This window comes from Psittacula echo (genome assembly GCF_963264785.1).
Source record: "Psittacula echo genome assembly, chromosome: 13".
NCBI lineage: Eukaryota > Metazoa > Chordata > Aves > Psittaciformes > Psittacidae > Psittacula > Psittacula echo.
The window spans coordinates 8,339,441-8,361,292 of record NC_137749.1 but is presented as its reverse complement, the minus strand read 5'-3'; the positions used below and the strand labels follow the sequence as shown (position 1 = coordinate 8,361,292).

Sequence of the window (21,852 nt, the reverse complement as noted above, 5' to 3'; positions counted from 1 at the left end):
TCACTCAGCAGTCACAGGCATTATGAAGTCATATGTCTGAAGTGATAAAAACATTATTAGAAAGATAATTGAAGCGATAAAGACATTATTCTTAGCCTCTGACCAATAAGGCATTTCCCTGATAAACATCAGTAATAATACCTAATGCTGAAATACTTCACAAGATCCATGTGAAGGAAATTACTGACCCAGGTGGCTGGCATAAACACTACAGCTCTGCAAAATGAAAAGAGCAAAACATGAAGATATATGCTAGAGCATGATGACGTCTGGGGACTAGTTATTAGCCAGGAACAAAGTTGGCTTCCTGTTATTGTAAAATAGTTTATGTAGACTCAGTACCTCTGTTATATCTCCAATTGCATAAATGTGAGGAACAGAAGTAGCTTCACTGGCATCAACAATGATCTTTCCAGTTTCAGAATTAGTTTTCACTCCAACTGCATCCAAATTGAGAGTTTTAACGTCAGGGGCTCGGCCTTAAGAGGGGAAAAAAAAAAAAAAAGGTAAAAACTATTGTAAAACTTCAGCAGTCTTAACCTAGAAAGCTGGGATCCTCCACCGTAGGTTTCCTAGAATTTCGTGCTATTTGACAGTCCAGGCAGAAACATGATGAAACTGATCTCATACTGAAAAAGCTGTAAGGGTGGAAAGTGTGGATATGAATTTCTTTGTGAAAGAAGCATTATTACTATTGCCTTTGCTCAGACTATTTCAGCGAAAGTTATCCTTTAAAAATGTGCAGGACAACATCCACCACAAAAAGTGCAAAGCTTTAATACTTTAATATTTGACGCATATTCTAAATTCAGTTTCCTAATGCAGCATGAATATACATATAATAACTAAGGAACTTCTACACTGAAAATGTCCCATAAACGTTAACTGAATGGCACTCAGTACTTACAACCAGCCCGTTGTGCACACTTTTGGGTAAAAATTAATACCACTGTTCAATGTTAAACATTCCTGAAACCCTCTTTTCTCGTTATTTGATATACTTCTCTTAAAGCATCTTTAGTTCCCTCAGCTTGGATGAAAAAGTTTACCAACTTTGCTCTCAAGTCCTTAATGCTGCGTTATTTATCTCAAACTCTGCATCTGAGCGGTTTCTGCAGAGTTTAGAAACACTATTCCCAGAATTTAGAAACACTATCTTAGATGGATTTAAAAACAAATGAGGCAAATTACACCAAGCTTAGATTTTATTTCAGCTTTCTCTTCCAACGACTTCAAATTATCACGTTTAAAAAAATATTTTGGTGTGTTTTCTGCATAGAGTTACCACTTAGACCACCAAAGTCTTAACGTTACACTGAGCTTTCTATAGAGTATCTAACAAAGTAAATCCTGACCCAAAAATTGGAATCTTAAATCCCATCCAATTTTCCAAATGTATTTGAAAGTTAATAAGCACAGTGAAATTATCAGGTACTCTCCAAATTTGTAGGGACACACAGGATTGCATAGAAAAGATGACCTGAATATATCCAAATGAAGGACATTTTATAACATTGCATCTATTTTTTAGAGGCTATAAATGAACATGGATATATCTACATCTACATATATAGGTCTCGTTTGCGTGAGTCATGATTTTGTGTTTGATGTTAATACAGAGCTATAGCAAAGCAAAACTAAAAGGGAAATGTGTTTTCATTATAAAAACAAGCTCTTTGATGTTAATGTAGGAAATTATTAAACAAAAGGAAAACCTGGCTTGTCAATACAGACCTAATTATATGTAAACATATGATTCACTGCTTTATACATCTGCCATATAGCCAGGCCCCTCAAACAATGTCACATCTGAATGCCTCTTTAAAGACTTCTGTGTATTAATTTCATCTGGTGAAACCAACACTTCCTCTGGGAGTACTGACTGAAGCTGTCGGCACTTGGCTATCTGTCTGTCTTCCCTTCTGTTGTCCCCATGGGATGTTGATCTGCTGTTCCTTCTCTGCCCCCTGCTCCCCAGTCCTGATGCTATCAGGCAACAAAAATAATAAACCTCCAGGACCTTATCTTGGCTCGGATGTGAAACAACTTCCTACCGTTGTATTTCTTTGTGTATTGAGAGTAAAGCCTGGATATTCTGCAAATGGACAACTAATGGGGTTTTCTAGTTTCCCCTTTTTCCTGCCAGGCAGAGCCAAGAGAAAGCTTAGCACGCAATGGCAGGCATTGAAAGAGGAAAAAAGCAAAAACTGTCAATAAAGTCATTTAAAGACCTGTGACAACAACAGCTGAGTTTATCAAATCTGCAGGATAACACTTAACCTTTCAATTCCAGTCTATTTTAACATATGTACAGCTTGGTATTAATAGCTAGGAGTTACAAAAACTGTGGTGCTACTTATAGTGAAATTTCTCTCTCAAGTTTACTGCCTAAATATTATTTCTGAAAGCAAAAACCAAACTTTAATACACTGAACTGAAGCTTTATTGGCCTTCAGCCCCATGCTGGCTCACCTCCATAAGCCAGAATTACACTTACTGATCTTGCTTCACCTCAAATTCAGTAGTTTAGGTTCATGATTATCCAATGTGTCTTGTTAAGTTTTAATGTCAACTTCAGGAAATTCTGGTATTTCCCAACATTCACTTTACTTGTATTATAGAATCAGTTCCCACAATTTCTCAGCAGTATTGGATCAGAAGAACATTTGTCTTATACCCATAACTTCTAAATTTTTTACATTTACAGCTTCAAGAAAGTATGACTTCACAGTTTACTTGAAAAATCAAGAAGGCAGTACAAAACTATCCCAAATCATACCAGGCACCTAACACAGAGATGGCCTCCTGCACTAAAGCCAGCACACAAGCTTTTAATTTGAAGATGTCCACTGCCCTGAAACTGCTACAGAACAAGGACTGTATGACTTTATAAGACACAGGACTAGAACTAGCTTTTATTCAAAACAGCAAGATGTTATGTTAGACATCTAGAAGAAAAGTGCCATTCTAATCTGACCCTTAAAAATGCTACCTGCCTCCTGCACTTTTAATACCACATCACAGTCTCATCTTCAATAAACAAATACAATAACCACATAGCTGTGAAAACCACACAGACCCCTGCTTCAGGGCCTGCCCCCATTCACTTTTCACTTTAAAAGAAAAAACACTTTTTTGATTTGTTTTTGTAAAATCTAACAACATTCCGAAGGGGGCTACCAGCTAGTTTAGCTACCGAGAGTGACAAGAGACTGTTTAAAGCACCCATCTCTGACACATGCTAGGCTGGTTATAGTGATGTGGCCTTTCTGTCCTATCATCTGCTGATGGGCTCCGGTTGGTAATCACACCTGCACACAGATTAAGGTGAAGGCAGCATCAGGCTGCTGTAACCTTCAGGTGCAGAACCTTCAACAGAGCAGACTGAAGAAGCTAAACTGAGAAGAAACCACAGGAATAGGCATAGTCAGGTAAGTAGCAGCAGTGATGAGTGATAGCATACTCTTGCATACAGTAAGGTTTCCCAGGGTTATAAAGGTGCAGCTGACAGCAGAATTTTATAATGCATCTTCTGCAGCTTCTTAAGCACAGAAACTGGAATGTCTGTTTGCCCCCCAGCATTTCAAAAATACAAACTGGAGCCAACTAAGCATTTTATTATCAGGCGTGATACTGCAGGTGGCACTGTGAGCATACTGCAGGGTGACAGGATGGTTCTTCTGGAATAAAACTTAAGCCCAACAGTCTTCTCCACTTCTTACCTATACACTGGCATTTTGACACATAACTTCATAACTTTACCCAATCTGACCTCAGTTTGACCTGAATCAAAATCTCACCCGTGTTCCCAATCTTAGTACTCTCTCCCATGTTGTTGCAGGTGCCTGACACACTCCCCAAATCAGTTTCAAGTCCACTACCCTTTTCACCTTTAAACCCCTCCTTAAAACCCACAAATCATTCACTAAAACATAGCCAGATGATAATGACTAATAAAGACCCATTCCATGTAACTAATGCTCAGACTACAAGAAAATGTTGACTACAGCAAGATTAACTAAGGTAAAAAAGAAGTTCAGAGCCCTTACCACATTGATAATAGCATGCACCAATTTTACAAGGTCATTTTGGAATATTTCATTCATTGCTGATAAACCTTCACCGTGAAAAAAAACCTGACCCTTAGTCAGTGCTAGGACAGTAACTGGTTCTTTGCCAAGTCTGCTAAGCTGTACTCTCTCTTCTATCATTGACTAGTAAAACTTACTACACAGAGGCGTCATCTCAGCAGAAAGCTTGTGGCAGCCATGGTGGACTCAATAAACATGTAGCCATCACCATCCACTGTACATCTGAAGTTATTTGCATCTGGAGACATGTCACTTTGGTCCTACCCAAACAACAACAAAAAAGGCAACTTCAAGTGACATGCAACCAAATGAACATCTTAGAGTATGCAACAGGCTTCGAACAATTCTATTTGTTTTGTTCTCAAGGTCCTGTACAAGGTAAAGTGGCCTGGAAACATTTTCTGAGAAGAAAGCTACAGTTCACATTAGTATTCCCACACTAAGCTTGCTTTAACCAGAGGTTTTGTAGAGCCTTAATGATGGCTCTGTAGTCTTGAAATAGTACCTAACAACCATTCCCAAGTGAGGTCACTGGCATCAATCTCCTGAACGTGTATGTATGAACAATACCTGCATTCTGTAGAAAGTATCATAGTAATTATACTGGTTTCATGAAATTACTTTGGAGCATTTTCCACCATTATTTTTATTTATGTATACCACCATTCAGATAAAGGCTAGCCATCACCTATCAACTCTGAAAATAGGTTTGAATCCAGAACATTCTCTCACACACAGATTAGAGGCACAGCCAGGCATCTAAACTTTCCCTAGCAGGAAGAAGTAATTTTTATAGTTACAAGCTAGTAAAGTAAGTAGCATGAGAGTTACACTCAAAGTTTATGGGTATGTTAAACAAAAGAAGAAAAAAGTACCATCCAGTCCTCTTTCAATGCAAACAGATTACTAGAACATTAAAAATTGCCCTGTTGAATAAAGTCTGACTGAATGTCATTAAAACTAGATATTGGGAAACAACCTAAAAGCACTGGCTGATGTAATGAGAATGACAGTTTTCATTAGGACTACACAAAACACACCTTGCCAAGACAGTAAGGAATTAAAAGTAATGAGAAAGAGACATGGGAAGTTCAGAACAAAGACCCAGAGCTTCAGCAAACCACATCACATTAGCATTAACAGTTGTCTGAGATCAACCAAGGTGCATTATTTTTCACTGAATGGTTCAAAGGTTAAAGACCTTTGTTTGCAAAGACAAATCTAAGGCCCATCCCCTTTTCTATAGGGGTTGGCAGAGAGATGTTCACAGATCACAGCGGTATTTTACTATATGGGACTTTTCAAAGAAAATCTCCAAACAAAATTTCTGTTTCCTTAGTTAATCCAAACTGATTCGGTTGTAAGACTTGAAGAAAACTGCTATTAAAAAAAAGTTATGTACTTAAGCCTTTCTTGATACTGAGCAGTGATTATCTTATTTTACTGCACTAGAAAATAAATCTGCCAAGCAGCCAGTCTGACAGGAAGGACAACATGCGTGATAGCCCATGATGTGCAACACCTGATACCCATTCAGCTAAAGTTATAATTCTTTTTTATGGCAAAGATGATATTATTTCAAAGACAGTGGCATTTCTCTAAGCTTATAAGTGCAATGGAACTTGAAAATGGTTGTTCTGCTGCTCTCATCAGGGAAAAACTGTTTTTGTAAAGCTAAACTGAAAATCTGCTACTGGTCATTGCTCTTTCTGTTTTAGCAGCACATTACACTACTACTGTGTTTTGCTAGCATAGTCCCTCACTTTACTCTGTCAAACTAATTTTAGGATATTTTGTAAACACCTACTTATTTTAATCATCAGCTCAGTGTTTCTCCTCTGCACAGTAAGACCTCATTAGCATCTTTTCTACAGACTTTGTGAATAATCAAATTCTGGTTACAGCAGTGATCTTTTGCCACCTGTTGGAAATTCAAATGGAAATACTACTCACCAATTCCTTTTACGTATTAGCTGTGTCGCAACTGCAGCATTCAATTCACAGGTTTCAGTCCTCCAATAGCTGAAACAAACCCATTCTACAAACTTTGGTCTCTTGCAACTTTGTCCTTTGCAACTCAGCAGTTGCATCTGTTTATAAAGGCATCAATCTCTAACCTTTTCTTTGGATGAAGATCCTGTGCAGTCTGCACATGCACACCCTTACCACTGCTTTGCAGCTTGTGTATATCAGGCACCTAACACATAAATGTGTCCTTAAGGGCAGGGGCAATACTATGTAATATTAAAAGTTTATTGGTTCCATATTGAATGAAAAAAAAAAAAATCTCAAAAACTTATCATTTGAAGAGAATTCTCACAAAAGCAGAAGAGAGCAGTAGTAAAAGACAGAAGGATATTACACGACTAAACAGGCAGAATCACATATAGGTCAAGAAAGAGCTGTTCCATTGATCTGGAATATAACAGTATAGTCATTCAGCAAGGTAACAGGCCTATAAGAGATACCTACAAAAGCTTTGGATTGAAACCTTTGAACTACATTAAAAGGTATCAAAATAAGATTTTTTAATTTTTTTTTTCCCTCAAATATTTTGACTGGTTCAAAGAAGCTACTGGAAAAGCAAAGAGAGCACTGTGCCTGCTTTTATTGGCTTATTCATACAAGCAGAAAATCACACATTCCAGAAGAGAAATAAAACTCTTCATAGAAACACAACATAATTCTTTTTCCAAGTGCCTATATTAGGAGATAATACTGTAGCTCACGAAACTCAAACTATGTGCCACTGTCAGTAAATATTTTTACCATTATTCATAAAATCCCACTAAAATTCCATTATGTGCTTTACAAAAATTAAAGAAACATCTACTATAATTCAGGCTACAACCAGTTAACAATAGCGGCTGCTTTTAACTAACTCTCCAAGCTGACTCTCTTCAATCACTATTGTAACTGGCACATCTGCAGACAGGAAATCCTCAACACTACCAAGTTTCCCAGCCTATTATCTGAGACACCTGGTGTGGGTGTGTTGATACAGAGCAAAACAATGAATCATATCGACTGCACATCAATTAACCAGCTTTAACTGTTAAAGTGTTTAATCCTTAAAAGTAGAGTGCCAATTTGAAGACTGGAAAAAAGAAATCAACAGAAAACCCCCAAACCCTCAAACTATTAATTTTACAGCTTCTAAATCCATTGTAATTCAAATCTATGACAAAAATTACAACATATGTAGTGCTCCCTATCAAAATAGTGAGTGGAGTCACATTATAATTGAGTTGCAGTAGTATACCATGCAACCTTATTTCATTATAATTAACACTAAACCAAGATTATATTCTTATTATTTCAATTTAATAGCTCTTTTTTCCATCTTTGACAAAAGCAAACAAATTGACTTGACATTTCACAGGTGTGACTCCATGTCAGTGTACTTTTGCCAGAAAGCTTGAGAAAAATCAAATACGGCATTTAGAAATCCATTTTTGGAACCATTTTCATCTCGCCTCATGAATATTATTCTACAGTTTTCAGGGTTGTCACATCTCTACATAGCATGATATTTTTTGCTTTTGGTAAGCACTAGTGTCTTTGACAGGTTCTGGTGAGCATAAGCCACTGTTATAGGCTTTTTCCACAATTTATAGAAGCCCACTGTATTTCTAAAAGAATAGTAATCACAGCAAGCAAATGTTTGTCACAATTCACAACCTGATTTCTGTTTGGGGTATTAGGAAGATATAAAGCTGACTTAACCCGGGGAAGGGGACAAAAAATTTAGTTCACTGGGCAAAAAGAAAAAAAAAGCTGTAAATGATCTGTTCCTGTTTCCTGTAATGGATCTGTTCTACAAACCGTAAGAATTTAACTTTATCTGTTATTGCTACTACTCTAAATCAGTAATGTCAGATAAAAAGAACAGCATAAAAATGAAGCAGTTAAAAGAATTACTAAAGCTGCTAGTAAAACTGATTGTTCTGCATCAGAACAGATTTCTTGGGCAGTAAGTTTAAGCCTATTTACTTTGTCCACAACATACCATCTGCTTGTCGATTATCACTACTACCTGTAGCCATCCTTTATTTACCTAGAATTCCAGATATTCCAAAAGCTTTATAAGCACAGAAGACAAAAGGTCTCCTGTTCTGGCAGGCTTGTTGTCCATCTGAACCATTATAGGAACTGAGGGGCAACTTGTTAACAGCAACAAACAAGCAGCTTAGAGAGGCAATACAGAGATTATCTTTGTTCCTGTGGGCTGAAGCCTTCTATCATACATCATTTACTATGTCAATCCTCACAAGAAGTAGCATTTGACTGAAAGGAGGCAAAAAAATGATTTAACTCCCATTTCTGATGACTATGCTCATAGCCATTTGTCACAAAAATTCTTTAAAACTGATTAACTTAGGCATCATATGTCAGTTCTGAGGGGTCTGATATATGAATGTTCCTAACCAGATTTCAAAAAGGCCTAAAGTCCCAAGGTTTTCTGCAATGAACTCAGATTTTTAGGGACAATTACTTCTCTTTCTCTGAATTAGATGATGACTGCAGTAATAAATATAAGCAGCACAGTTTAGAAAAAAATCCTAGAAGAAATGGAAGCCTCTTGAACAGGATAAACAGGAAATTACAGCAAATAGCTTCATGAGAAAATCAAGAGCATGGACTTAGAGAACACCATCTGCACCACAGAGGCTGCTGGAATTCAAGCTCTCACCCTCTAGTAAATGTGGGGAAGGCTAAATGGTCTGCCATTTATTGCAGCTCATGCAAAAAGTAGTTACCACAGATTTCTTCCATTCACTGTAACTTTCATGTGTTTTTAGACTGTAAGTGAACAAGTCAGACATGCAAGAAAAGAATTAAAAAACTATCAATGTTCATGTCACTAAATATTTAATACATACAGAAAACAGGAGGCCCCATACAATGATGAGGGGACTTAATTTTCAGAATGGAAAGCATTCTAAATAAATGTTAAGATAATCAAGTTTACCTATTGCCCACATCACTGTGTCAAAGCAATCGGTTTCTTCTGTGCCCAGGTCAGTATTTTTCCAGGTCACCTGCAATCTGCTGCTCTCCAAGTTTTCAACTTTGGTTGGGAAACATCTCTTTAAAAATTTTGTGCCGTAACATTCCATGTGCTCAGCTACTAAAGATGCCATTTGCTGTTGATAGGGGAAAAAAGAAAATTATTCTTAGATACACAATCTTTCTAATGTAAAACATCCCTTCAGCTGTCTTCATGAAAACACAGTAAATACACTGTGCATTTCAACATTCTTTGTCACTTAGTTACTATGCATTGCCAACACAATAATTTACACTATGACCTGCAACTCAATTTCAAGAGGCACCTACATCTGAATATTCAAATTGATTTAAAAAAAGATAATACATGAATAAAACAGTTGCTTTTAGTTAATTTGTGGCTTATACAAAAAGGCATCTACAGCATATTCAGTTTAACATTACCATAGTTACCATTTTCTGGCAGCTCAATATGAATTAAATACTTTCATAAAGCTACGGAAGAAAAATACTTTCCTTTGCCATGACACCTGTCATTTCTCTGCAATGACTATGAATCACTAAGGTTTCCTGGAAAGTTCTACTACAAAAAGGAAATAATACTTTTTTCCTAAGAGCCTGTTCGAAATGATGCCACACCACAGTCAAGTAGTGAAGTAGTGCAATGACAGGTTTATCCAAAGATATCATTGCTCTTGACTGCAGTAATTCAGGTTGCACTTTGTCAAAAGATGTGTTTATTACTTAAAGGATATTATCACAAAACCACTCACACAGAACAGCTACATGCAAGCTCTCAGCTTATAAAACTTTATTTTCGAAGCTGATATTAACTAATATGAAGACAACAACAGGATTTTATCTCCTCAGAAACATGACAGCTCACTAGCCAGTGATGGCTAACCAGTTTCCATTACACTCAATGTGACTACAGACTGAACACAATTGGTTTATCTCTATTAATGCTTTCTTAACCTTGAAATGTTCATTGTGCTTTCCCTGCCTACAAAGGATTGAGTTCTCAGAGACAGCCCTACTGTGTTTTACGAAGTGCCACACGCACACTCTTAACACCATTCCCTGCTTGCTCAGATCTCATGCTGTTACAGGTGAAGATTTCCTCGATGATGAGTGCAAATCCCAACACACATTCTTACACAATGTTTTGCAAACTCTGGTACACTTACCACTAGTTTTAAGGAAGCCACTTCAAAGTGGGAGTGGCTGGCATGCAACCAGGAGCTGCCACCAACTACCTGCAGTGGTTGTTGTCACTGCTGCTTCTAAAAGCAATATACCCTCCTCAAAAACTGCTGCTACACATGAAAATGATTTTTCTACACACTCTGTGTGCAAAGAAGTTCTTAAAAACAAGGCCATGGTTCTATCACACTTTCAACAGCTTCAGCCTGTAAATGTTCTGCACTATTGCAATTAAGCATTACAAAAAGTCCTAATTTATAATACCAGGAATAATTAACACACATACATTTCCATTCTGAAAACACTATTTCCAAGTGATTAACAGATGCAGTCTTCATTCTTGAGGCTGCCATCTGCCAAAGTTATTTGTCTGAGACAAAAATTGTAAACTTCAAAGAAAAAGTTCACTGCATATGTGAGTGAAACCCCAGCACTCTTTTCATTTTAAGAACCCTACAGAAACTTTTCCTTCAAAGTAGTGCTAACATCAAATCTTGCAGGGACAGAAGATTCACAGTCACCTTTAACATACTCTCCGTACAGATTGAGGGACCAGAAGGACTCGCAGGCCATCAAAGACATCCTCTAACCTGTGAACAGGGGCTACAATCTTACGTCCAAGTAACACCTTTACTGGATCCAGTAAACCTGCTATATTACCTTCTACTCCTTTAAGCAGTTATGCTTTTGACACAAATCCTATACAAAACCTTTTTTGTTATTGCCTTTTCTTGTTGTTATTTGTAATTGCTTTTATTCTCTTTATACAGGAATGGATTTCTGGCCAAAACTGTTTTCTGTTTTGTCAGCACAACCATGACCATTTATACTTTTAAATAAAATGCCTTAAAATCTTTCCTAATTGTGAAATACTTTTTTCTTTTTTAATTTCCCTGCCTGAAAATTTCTGCTTTAAATTTTCTCCAGCTTAAGGTTGATAGTTCCACTGCAATCACTATCTACTTGTTTTACCTGTTATAACTGCCACTGTTTTGAAAGTGATCAAGATTTTCAATTCCTATATCATTACAAACTTTCAGCTTAGTGATTTATTTATATTCATAACAATGAACTCCATGTTGAACTATGTGTTAAATATCTGTAACTCTTAGAATTTTAGAATTACTTTAAAGAGATTGTCCAATGTTTTTTAGTAGTGGCATAAATCCCTCCCTTGCTTCCCAACCTTTTCAAACTTGCTTTCAATTAGGCAGGAGAGTACAGAAAAAGAAGAGCTAATATATATATAGTTTCTCTCCAGAAAGCACATACTAGGACATGTTTGGAGACACATTTTCTTTGCGAAAAAAAAAAATCAAATACACTTTTTAATATATTTGCTTTATAAGGAGATATAAGATATTCCTTACTCACCTGATCAAATCCACGAAGTGGGATACTTCGCATCATGACTGTAGTGTCCAATCCAATGCCCGTTAAAAATCCAGCACACTCAAGTGAAACATCTAGTGAAACACCAGTTAAGGAAATAGAAACAATAATTTCATATCAATGCAATATAAAAGGGTAGTATACTAAGTGGGCTTTTTACCTAGGCATAGCAAGTTCTCCTCTCTTAGACATCTTCAACTTGCTTTTGTTGCATAGAATAAAACTTCAAAGCCTTATTTTCCTTACAGATCACATCGGTTTTAAGATCCTGAGAATTTATCCTCAGCTGACCTTAATTCCCATGATGTTACTGCATAGAAAACTATTACTGTTCTATTACCAACTCATCTACGTGGTGTGAGCAAAGGAATTGTGAAACCTGAGCTTTCACAGGAAAGACAGCTATGCTGCTTATAATCATAAATCATCACAGCTTTTTCAAAGGATACAGCTGGCTCCAACAACCAACCTGTTACATAAAAAGAAAAAAAGAATAAAGCAGTGAAATGAGCTTGTGCATATCTCTGCACAACCAAAAATAATTTTTCGAAGTACGTATAGTTACAAAACTACAGGTTTGAGGGGTGGATCTGGTGGTGGTGTTAGAAAGCAAGAAAGAGCAGGGCTTGTCCACTTCCACAGACAGAAGTATTACCAGCATGTGGGCTTATTTTGTTAACAGAATAAAAAAAAAGAACAGGCTTGTAAGACATAAAGAATTGGGTTTATATTGTAAAGAGAGATTTAAACACATACTCTGAAAGACAAAGTGAAAAAAAGCCATGAACAACTCAAGAGAAACCAGCAATGTTAAGAGATACCACAAATATTTCAATTGCTTTCTATGATACACCTCTGTTGGAAACATCTGGAGCACACACTGACAGGTTTTTCCTGCAGTGCCTATTGCTGCAGATACCTCATCTTTACAGCATCTCAGCACCACTGCCTCTGAGACAGTGGGCAACATATAAACATACAGATGTGCAGCCATCTTGTCAGACTTCACTCTATCTCAAAATTTCTAGAGGTATCATATTTATCAAGTACATATTTTTAATTATTTTTAAGAAAACTGACACTCAGCTGCCAGACAGGCTGCACTCACATTCCTTTGCTGTTCATGTGTTATGCAGACTTATTAAAATCTCACAGTTTGGAGATGCATTCCACATAGTATTTCCACTTACAACAAAGTCTTTTGTTCAGTTTTTGAATTAGGAAAAATAGCATCATTAGGAGTCAAAATTTCTAGTTACTATGAGAACAGTGTGGAATGTTAGGCTTTTTCTGACTGATTTTCATCTATGGAAATGCATGTTTTATAAAGACCTTTCATCCCCATGCTTTATTAAGAACTTTTCATCCAAAAAAAGCAACTAAAACCCTCACAAGATGCAGAATCCACCTGAATATTTGGCACATTTTTTTCCGCTTATTTTGGGCATTTTTTTTTTAAGGCAGGTCTCTCTAAAAGCCATATTCAAAAGTTAAAAAAAGAACTGTGGATTTTGGGGTATGGAAGAAGTAGTTTGCTAATTGTGTTTTGGAAAGCTAGAATTTTAGACATTTACCTGAATTTTGAAATTTATTGAAATATCAAAATACAAACTCAAAATCACAAGGGGAACAAATGTGAAGTATCAACAACCCGTGGCCTACACATCCCACACTGTTTTGTATTCTGTGTTTTGCTTGATTCATGGCTGAAGTAGCATACACTAGTGGAGTGCTTCACAAAATAAATATAAACCCTTAAATCCAGGGAAAAATACACACAAACTGGAGGCTAACACAAAGTTCCTTTATAAGGAGGTGTCATTCACCAGTTTTAACTCAAATTTACAAAGCAATGATCCTCCCCCCCCGTTATCAGGAAAACTACTGGTATGCATGCTCACAAAGGCAGAAATCTATTTCATAGAAGAACATCAAGAACTTTTGAAAATTAAAATACTTTATATGTGAACATGTATGGCAACTGAAAACAAACATTAGAGGCATGGTGGGGCTCTATAGACAGCAAATTTGGCTTTTTGTTTTGGCCCTGCCACTGACTAGCCACACATCCCTAGGAAAGTTATTCCTTCACAATAGTGCAAGACAGAAACAAGTCAAATACTTACAAATCTCTTTATACACAGTCTATACTGTCCTGACAGCAGAGCAAAAATAGCACATGAAACACTGGCTTGTGGCCTATCTCCTACCCTAAATGAACCTGCATGATTTCCTAGTTATAACAGAGGTGCTTTTAAACTTCTGAGAAGTGCAGTGCAGACATGGGGGCTACTGCTTCATAAGCCTCAGGGATTGCAGAGTCAGTATAACACATTTACTCACAAAAGACCCTAGATAACATCTATCTATCCTATAATAAAAACATACAATTTCTGAAGGTGTACAGAGAACAAGCTGAACTAAAGAGATTAAAATCTGCTAGTCTGGGTTTTACATTTGGCAAACAATTTAACATAGTAGGAAATAAATTTTTCCACCAGCATTAGGGCATCTGATCCACCTGCAAATGGAAGATCACCCTCTCTTTAAGTATGTAGCTCCTGCGAAGTGTTGCAAAAAGCCACACGCTGCCCATAGAGAACTATCTATTGGAGATTAACAGAAAGTAGAATGAGAATATCTGTAATGTGGGTATATGTTTGCTCTTCGTTCTCATTAGATGAAAACTGGATGCCAGCTGGCACCTATTCATAATATCAGCCCCACATTACTCACAATTTCTTCTACAGCATAGAGGGTTCCTGGGCATTGTCAGTGTCTAACAGGAAAGTTAAGAAAGCACAACCTAACCTCCTTCACACCTGCTCAGTCTCTCATTCATTCTGAATATATTTCAAGGCATCTTTTCTAATTCACTCTGCCAAAAGCCTTCATCTCAGTAGCGAGAATTTCTTCACACTATTTGTATATCTAAGGGACTTTTAAGTTGGTTAACGGTTTGCTTTCTTTTTAATATGAATAACTGCAGGACTGACAGTTCTATAACCCCCAGGCATGTAATTTGTAGCTTAGATACGTACATTTGGAAAGGAAGAAAAGAAAGAGTAAGTACAACACATCTCAGACTAAAAACAAAAGGTGTTAAACTGAACCTTGGGAATATTTATAACAGAAACAAATCCGACAGAAACAAACCTTCAACAGCTCCCTCCTTCATTTGCTAGGACACAGCCTGATAAAGCACAGAAATGCTACTGTAGCCCCTGCAGGCTTATTTTGACTAAATCTCAGGAATGCACCATATAAACACTCGACTCCCACATTACACTGTTACAACTTGCATTAGCAGTAACTGGACAAAAGCCACATTTTCACAGAAACATCTTACAAGGATAAATCTTATGTTTAGTTTTTTTTTGGGGGGGGGTGTTGGTGTTTTGGGTTTGGGTTTTTTTTAAATTCCTCACATAAATCACACTCTCAAAATTCAAGAGGTGACTGATATACTACAAACAACAGCAAAATTACTTTCCTTTTCAAACTGTACCACGGAGCCTTTCTTATCTATTTGATGTTTAGCTTAACACAGTACATTTTTATATTAGAAAGTCACAGGCGTGAATGGTAGCTCTGTTTTCATTCTGAACACCAGCATTACAGTTTCAGTTCTTTTTCTTTTATATACTTTGTTTTTTCTAGAATTGCTCAATAGAGAAAAGAGAAACAAAGTATTATCTGATAGCTAATGCTCAGATATGCTAGCAAATATGTATTTCCTATCACAATTATTTGCATCAGGAAATTGTCCTGTAGTGCAAAGTTAACTCAGAATCCCACTGCACTACATACTGCGAGAAACAAAGACTATGGCATTTTAGTATTTCCATTAAAGACAATTTTTTAGTATTTCAGTTAAAAAGAAGCTCCCAAGGCATAAGAAAAGGCAAAAGTAACCCAATTGTCTCATTGTATTTTCTTTTGTTATCAGAATTGGCACCGCTTAAGAGTGCTGGAGTTTCTTTCCCAATTGAAAAGGGATAGTACACCCTTCATCTAAGTTTATGCTGCCCTCTTGTGATTTCCAGGTATAATTGCTACAGCAAACAAGTTGCCTTAACCCAAGCTGCTGAAAGCTCGTATTAAATTTGATTTTAGAAGGGAATTTCCGGGGTGGGGGCAGTGGCCAATTATTAGTTACTAATGAAGTTTGGTATTGTGATGTTGACGCATAGCAAGACAAATTCTCAAAAGGAAAACAAAAGGACACAAAAACTGGTGTATAAAAGGCAATTTTGAACATTTTTCACCTTGCCATAAAGAGTACAAATAGCAGCATCTATAAAAGCCATGGTAAGATAACTTACGTTTTTCCGGGAGATTCTTTTAACCAGAACAGATCATCGCTTGTGATTCCATACTCCAGTGCACCTGCAATCTGTGATCACACAGGTAAGATTTTGAATCAACAATGCAAGTCCTGGCAGCAAATAAAGATAACAGCAACTTGGACTGATTAGATGAAGTATAGCCAGTAGGCCAAGGGGAATACATCTGGGGATGCCCAGATATCCAGTCTTCATCTTTGGAAATTTTCAAAACCTGACTGCGAAAAGCCCTAAGCAACATGATCTGACCTCACAGATCACGCAAGAGATGACCCCAACCTCCTTTAGCAGCAGGTTGAACTAAACGACCTCTAGAGATCCCTTCCAACCTGAATTATCCTGCATCTCTAAGCAAGATTAATATACTTAAGCTGTTGCAAATTGTTTTCTATGGAAATCTTTTTCTTAAAAGCCTGTGCTTTATATAAAAGACAAATTTTCACACACGTTCAAAAATCTCTCATGTCTTACTTTATATTTACAATCTTTATCCTCCAAATATTCATTATCATCTGCAACAAAACCAGTAAAGCCATCAGAGTTGTTACATCACAGTATCACAGTATGTTAGAGATTGAAAGGGACCTCAAAAGATCATCTAGTCCAATCCCCCTGCCAGAGCAGGAACACCTAGATAAGGTTACACAGGAATGTGTCCAGGCGGGTTTTGAATGTCTCCAGAGAAGGAGACTCCACAACCTCCCTGGGCAGCCTGTTCCAGTGTTCCATTACCCTCACTGAGAAGAAGTTTCTTCTCAAGTTTAAGTGGAACCTCTTGTGTTCCAGTTTGTACCCATTACCCCTTGTCCTATCATTGTTTGCCATTGAGAAGAGCCTGGCTCCATCCTCATGACACTCCCCCTTTATATATTTATATACACTAATAAGGTCACCTCTCAGTCTCCTCTTCTCCAAACTATAGAGACCCAGCTCCCTCAGCCTTTCCTCATAAGGGAGATGCTCCACTCCCTTAATCATCTTAGTTGCCCTGCGCTGGACTCTCTCCAGCAGGTCCCTGTCCTTCTTGAACTGAGGGGCCCAGAACTGGACACAATATTCCAGATGCGGTCTCACCAGGGCAGAGTAGAGGGGAAGGAGGACCTCTCTCGACCTACTGACCACCCCCCTTCTAATACACCCCAGGATGCCATTGGCCTTCTTGGCCACAAGGGCACAGTGTTGGCTCACGGTCATCCTGCCGTCCACCAGGACCCCCAGGTCCCTCTCCCCTACACTACTCTCTAACAGGTCGTTCTCCAACCTATACTGGAACCTGGGGTTGTTCCTGCCCAGATGCAGGACTCTACACTTTCCCTTGTTATATTTCGTCAAGTTACTCCCTGCCCAACTCTCCAGCCTGTCCAGGTCATGCTGGATGACAGCACAGCCTTCTGGCGTGTCAACCACTCCTCCCAGCTTAGTGTAACTTACCTGTGTAGGATACTTTGGTCTTCCCCCAGTAGCAATGACAATATTTTCTGCGGTAACAACAGTCTATGAAAAAACATACAAAATAAAAATCAAGCATTTGAAATAATTTCATCTGTCTTTATATTTTATGTATGTACAAAAGAGTGATAAATGAAAAGCTGGCACTACTGCATGCTATTTATATAACATTATAATCAAGCAATGCACTAAAAAAGGATGGAAATAAAATAATCTAACACATGCAGGTGCTTCCCTGCACATTCTGTATCAGTTTTTGTTTTAACATCAGCTTACAATTGTTCCTACACTGGGTAAGATTCTGATGACTACTTGGAAGCAACAGTTGTGCACAAATGGCAGCTTTTACAAATCAATTTTTGCTCAGGACAAAACACACAGAGATCACAGCAAATGAATTCTGCCTCTAGGGCCTGGAGTTAAGCTACTTCAAAAGTGACATGTTTTTAGAAAATGCTAGGCATCTACCCCAAAAACCTCCTGCTCTCTCAAGCCAGTATTAATCAGTAACATTATACAATTTCCCTCAAAAAGGTGTTAAAATGCATATTCAGTCTCTTGTTAGATATGCAGAAATGGCCACCATTCTGTTATGTGATCCAGTTGCTTGAAGCTGGGCATTTGGTAAAATTGCCTCCCCCCCCCAGTTTTGTATTAAAAAGCTTATAATACAGCTGAAGAAGGAAAATATCTCAGACTGATCTAATGCTCAGAGCTGTTAGATGATGATGCTTCTATTCACATCTCTGTAAGCATGTATCAAAGCAGTATGACTCTGACCAAAAAAAATAATCTTTTGTCTCAGCATTTGCATCTGCAGTGAAAAAGTAATGGCATCTGACAGGTTAGAGGCTAGGGACTCAACAGTCTAGCTCATGAACATCTTCCTCACCGAAATAATATTCAATAACTAAAACAACTTGCAAAAGCACAGTCTAGCTCCCCATTGGCCTGAAAACCAACACATGAAGGCCTGAACTATTTGAAGTGAATGATACACGTTCACAGCACAGCAGCTCACCTCTTTACCTGCTTTTGTTAAACCACGGATTGTATGCGGATCAGAAAAACTTCCTTTCATGTTGAAATATTTCACCTTCCTGTTTAGAAGAAAACAGCAACATAAATGCACACTTAACAATGAATATAAACGAAATACAATCAGCTACTTTTCCCATATCTGAAGTGCTAAGAAGGACAGCAAACAGGTAAGAAAAGTAAAAGGAAGCAAACATCTTATTTCATAGGATTCTTTGCAGCTCTGTCACATAATTTGTCACTTAATTCTTGTACAACAGTTAACTCCTTTACACAGCACAGTACCTAACCATAACATGCTTTGGGATCAGGTTACTGATCTCTTCAAATGATACATTTTCCACAATCCATAGCATTGCTATCTGTAACATTACTAATATAATGCACATTTGAGAACATACAGTAGTGACTCAGCAGGAGTCACAAGACTAGTACCTGTCAAATTAATATATTATTAAATTAATAATTTCTCTTTTTGCTGAAAATCTTTCTGCGCTGAAAGCAAGAACCCCAGCTGTTCTGGTGTAGTGCTATCTGTGGGCTTGTATGACATATAAATTTTAGTGGACAAGCTTGAAATTACCTTGAAAAAGTCCTGACTGCCTCATATTAATGCAAAACCTCTTCAGATTCAAGAGAGCATTCTGTGGTCACTAAACTGTTAGAAAGTTTCATGGTCACTTCCAAATACTATTCCCCAGAAAAAAATACTAGCTCTAATAAGAAACTCCAAAGGCAATTCTACAAAGAGAAGAGCAGCTCCTTGACTGAGAAGATGAACTGTAAAGTTTTATTTACTTGTCTTGTAGTTGCACTCTGTGTCCCCAGTTCAAGGATTTCACATAATTCTGAACAGCTTGTGCCATCACAGACCTATCACAAAACAAGAAACTGAACATGAAGTCATGGTGTTACAAACTCAGATTATGTTACTCAAAGATACAGGCAGTTGCTAGATACTAAAAATGCCCCACAGTGCTTTTTGTTTCAAAAGTAAATTATCAAATCCAAATCAACATATCTGCCCTGATAAACCAGTAAATAGAGACCTGTGTTTTAAACACGAAGCAGTCTAAAAAGCTTCATGCAAAATTAATTTCCCTAACTGTCTCTAAATAAACATCAACTGAGAAAAGTTGTTATGCATTTGCAGCACATAGGAGTGGATGTAGGCAATAATCTTTACCAGGTATGATGAACAGGTTGGGCTATATTCCAGCCATAGTGTTGAGCATCTTTAAGGGCACTCCCTAAAAGGGCTGCTTGATGCATAAGCTTTTTAGGAATACAGCCAACATTCACACAAGTTCCACCAAGTCCCCATTTGGTTCCTTGGAAATAAAAGAAAAGAAAGGAAAAGTAAATGCTTCAGGTTAGTGTAACTTAGTGTAGTTGGGTTACTTAGACAATTAGGTTGTTCATGCGATTAGTTTAAAAAGTTCTGAAACAACACACAGTTCACTGTCTCCTCAGATCAGTTTCTAACTCTGCTTATGTTCATTTGTTTTAATAAAACACATCTCTATGTATTTTTCTTCTAAAATTCAAAGCATCTCAAGATGTTTTTCAGAGCTCTGAAGATCCAGTTACTACACATTTGCTTATCTGCATTTGCAGATCTTGTTTTACATATTGTACACGAACAGCCTCAACATGAAAAATTTATAATTTTTAGAAATCATAAATGACACTTTAACAGAATATTCACACATATTTAAGTCCAAAGTCTACTACAAGTCATAATATCAAACACTGCTAACAACCTTTATGAGCACGGGATACAGGCAGAGCTGGGACATCACTAGAAGGAATGAGCAGTACAACAAGCTATGCTTAAGGACTTTTACTAAAAGCAAATCAAACAGGCTGGGTTTGGCCACTTTGCTGCCTGGAGCAATGTGCTCACCTAGGCAATCATCTTATACACATTTACAAATATTCTCCTAGTATTTCTCTTCCATACCTTGTGGAGAAGGTTCCACATAATCCAGAACAGCCACTTTCCTTCCAAATTGAGCAGCTTTAAACAAAAAACCAAGACAAGGTATTTAGAGGAGGGAAAAACACACAAACCTAGATATTTTTAGTAGCACAGGTATAAAGATAAAGAGTATAGGAGATGACAGCTGGTGAGTTTTACCATCTAACTCAGATGCCAGATTAGGAATCCAGGCTGCCTATGTAGTCAGTAGATTCTCCAGAAGGCACTTAATAACCTAGACTAGAGACTCCAGCTTTCACCAACCCCCAAAATGCAATTTGACCCCAAATGAGATGTTTAAGGAACCTGTGGGTTCTTGGGGGCATTACACTGAGTAGCAAAGGGGCAAGGTTCCCTACAGCAGTTAAACAACTCCTGGAAACAGTCTGAAGGGACTGTTGTTTTAACACATAAATAAGGAACAGTATAGTTAAAAAATACAGCATCTATGGAGGCACTCAGAGTATTTTACAATAACAGTGAAATGAAAGCTTACCACACCTTCCCATGACAAAATAAATATTTTTTTAAAGGTTAATACAAAAGCCAAACAAGATCAACCCACCCCAGGGTGTGAATTCATTTGTAGATTAACTATGGAGCTGAGTTAATGATTAATGTGCAGGGACTGAAGTATAATGTGTTTATTAAAAAGCTTAGCATTATCACTAACACTTCTCTTAGTCTCCATAAACACTACTTAGGCTAAAACCAAACTCTTTGTTATTTACACATACAAACCTTCTTTTGCACAGGCAAGGCCTCCAGACCCTCCACCAATTACCAGAAGGTCATACTCATTCTTTCCTGTGAAAAGGATGTGAAAAATGAAGGAAAAGGAACAGGCAAGAAGACGGTAACAGGTAAATATCAAAAAGTACACTATTATTTACAATTGATTATTGTTGATTGAGGTTTTCTTTACTAGAGCACTGTTATTTTTTCAGTGTCCCAAAGCATTCTCAAAAAAAATCATTAAGCTATGTAGTCTGGTTTTATGAATGAAATACAGAAATAAAGCAGTCCAGAAGTGAGGAAATAGATTATATTTTTACACAATGTCCCAAGAAGCTCCTTTTGTGTGATTAGGCAGTTGTAACTGACATCCAGTACAGGTCTTGCCTCTATATCACAGCAAGTTCTCCACAAAGGCGTTTCATCAGGGTCACTTTATCAGACTAACAAAGCCTCAGGTGCAGTGTAGGCCTCGCAGGGGTGTGGTGTGTGAGTCAGAGGGAAGCTAGCACGTCTGGCTCCTCAGCCTTCCCATAGAGCAGCCCACTCTCCCAGAACTGTTCTGAAGTGGCAGAAGCCGGCAGGTGAGCGATAACTCAGTTTTTAG

The 21,852-nt window shown here is 37.6% G+C and overlaps 1 protein-coding gene across 4 annotated transcripts in view; it reads right to left on the bottom strand.

Moving 5' to 3' along the window:
- Window positions 1–21,852, bottom strand: part of TXNRD2 (thioredoxin reductase 2) — a 55,909-nt gene that overhangs the window by 31,648 nt on the left and 2,409 nt on the right. For all 4 annotated transcript variants that reach the window (XR_013957911.1, XR_013957912.1, XR_013957913.1 and 1 more), the window contains exons 2-12: window positions 21,252–21,317; window positions 20,493–20,549; window positions 19,716–19,860; window positions 19,328–19,402; window positions 18,513–18,591; window positions 17,474–17,536; window positions 16,022–16,092; window positions 12,146–12,165; window positions 11,679–11,770; window positions 9,064–9,238; window positions 343–479 (exon numbers count right to left, since the gene is read on the bottom strand). Coding sequence is in view for 1 of the 4 variants with exons in the window: in XM_080628309.1 (XP_080484435.1) it covers window positions 343–479; window positions 9,064–9,238; window positions 11,679–11,770; window positions 12,146–12,165; window positions 16,022–16,092; window positions 17,474–17,536; window positions 18,513–18,591; window positions 19,328–19,402; window positions 19,716–19,860; window positions 20,493–20,549; window positions 21,252–21,317 (980 nt within the window). In the remaining 3 variants the exon portion in view is untranslated. The remainder of the gene's footprint in view (window positions 1–342; window positions 480–9,063; window positions 9,239–11,678; window positions 11,771–12,145; window positions 12,166–16,021; window positions 16,093–17,473; window positions 17,537–18,512; window positions 18,592–19,327; window positions 19,403–19,715; window positions 19,861–20,492; window positions 20,550–21,251; window positions 21,318–21,852) is intronic.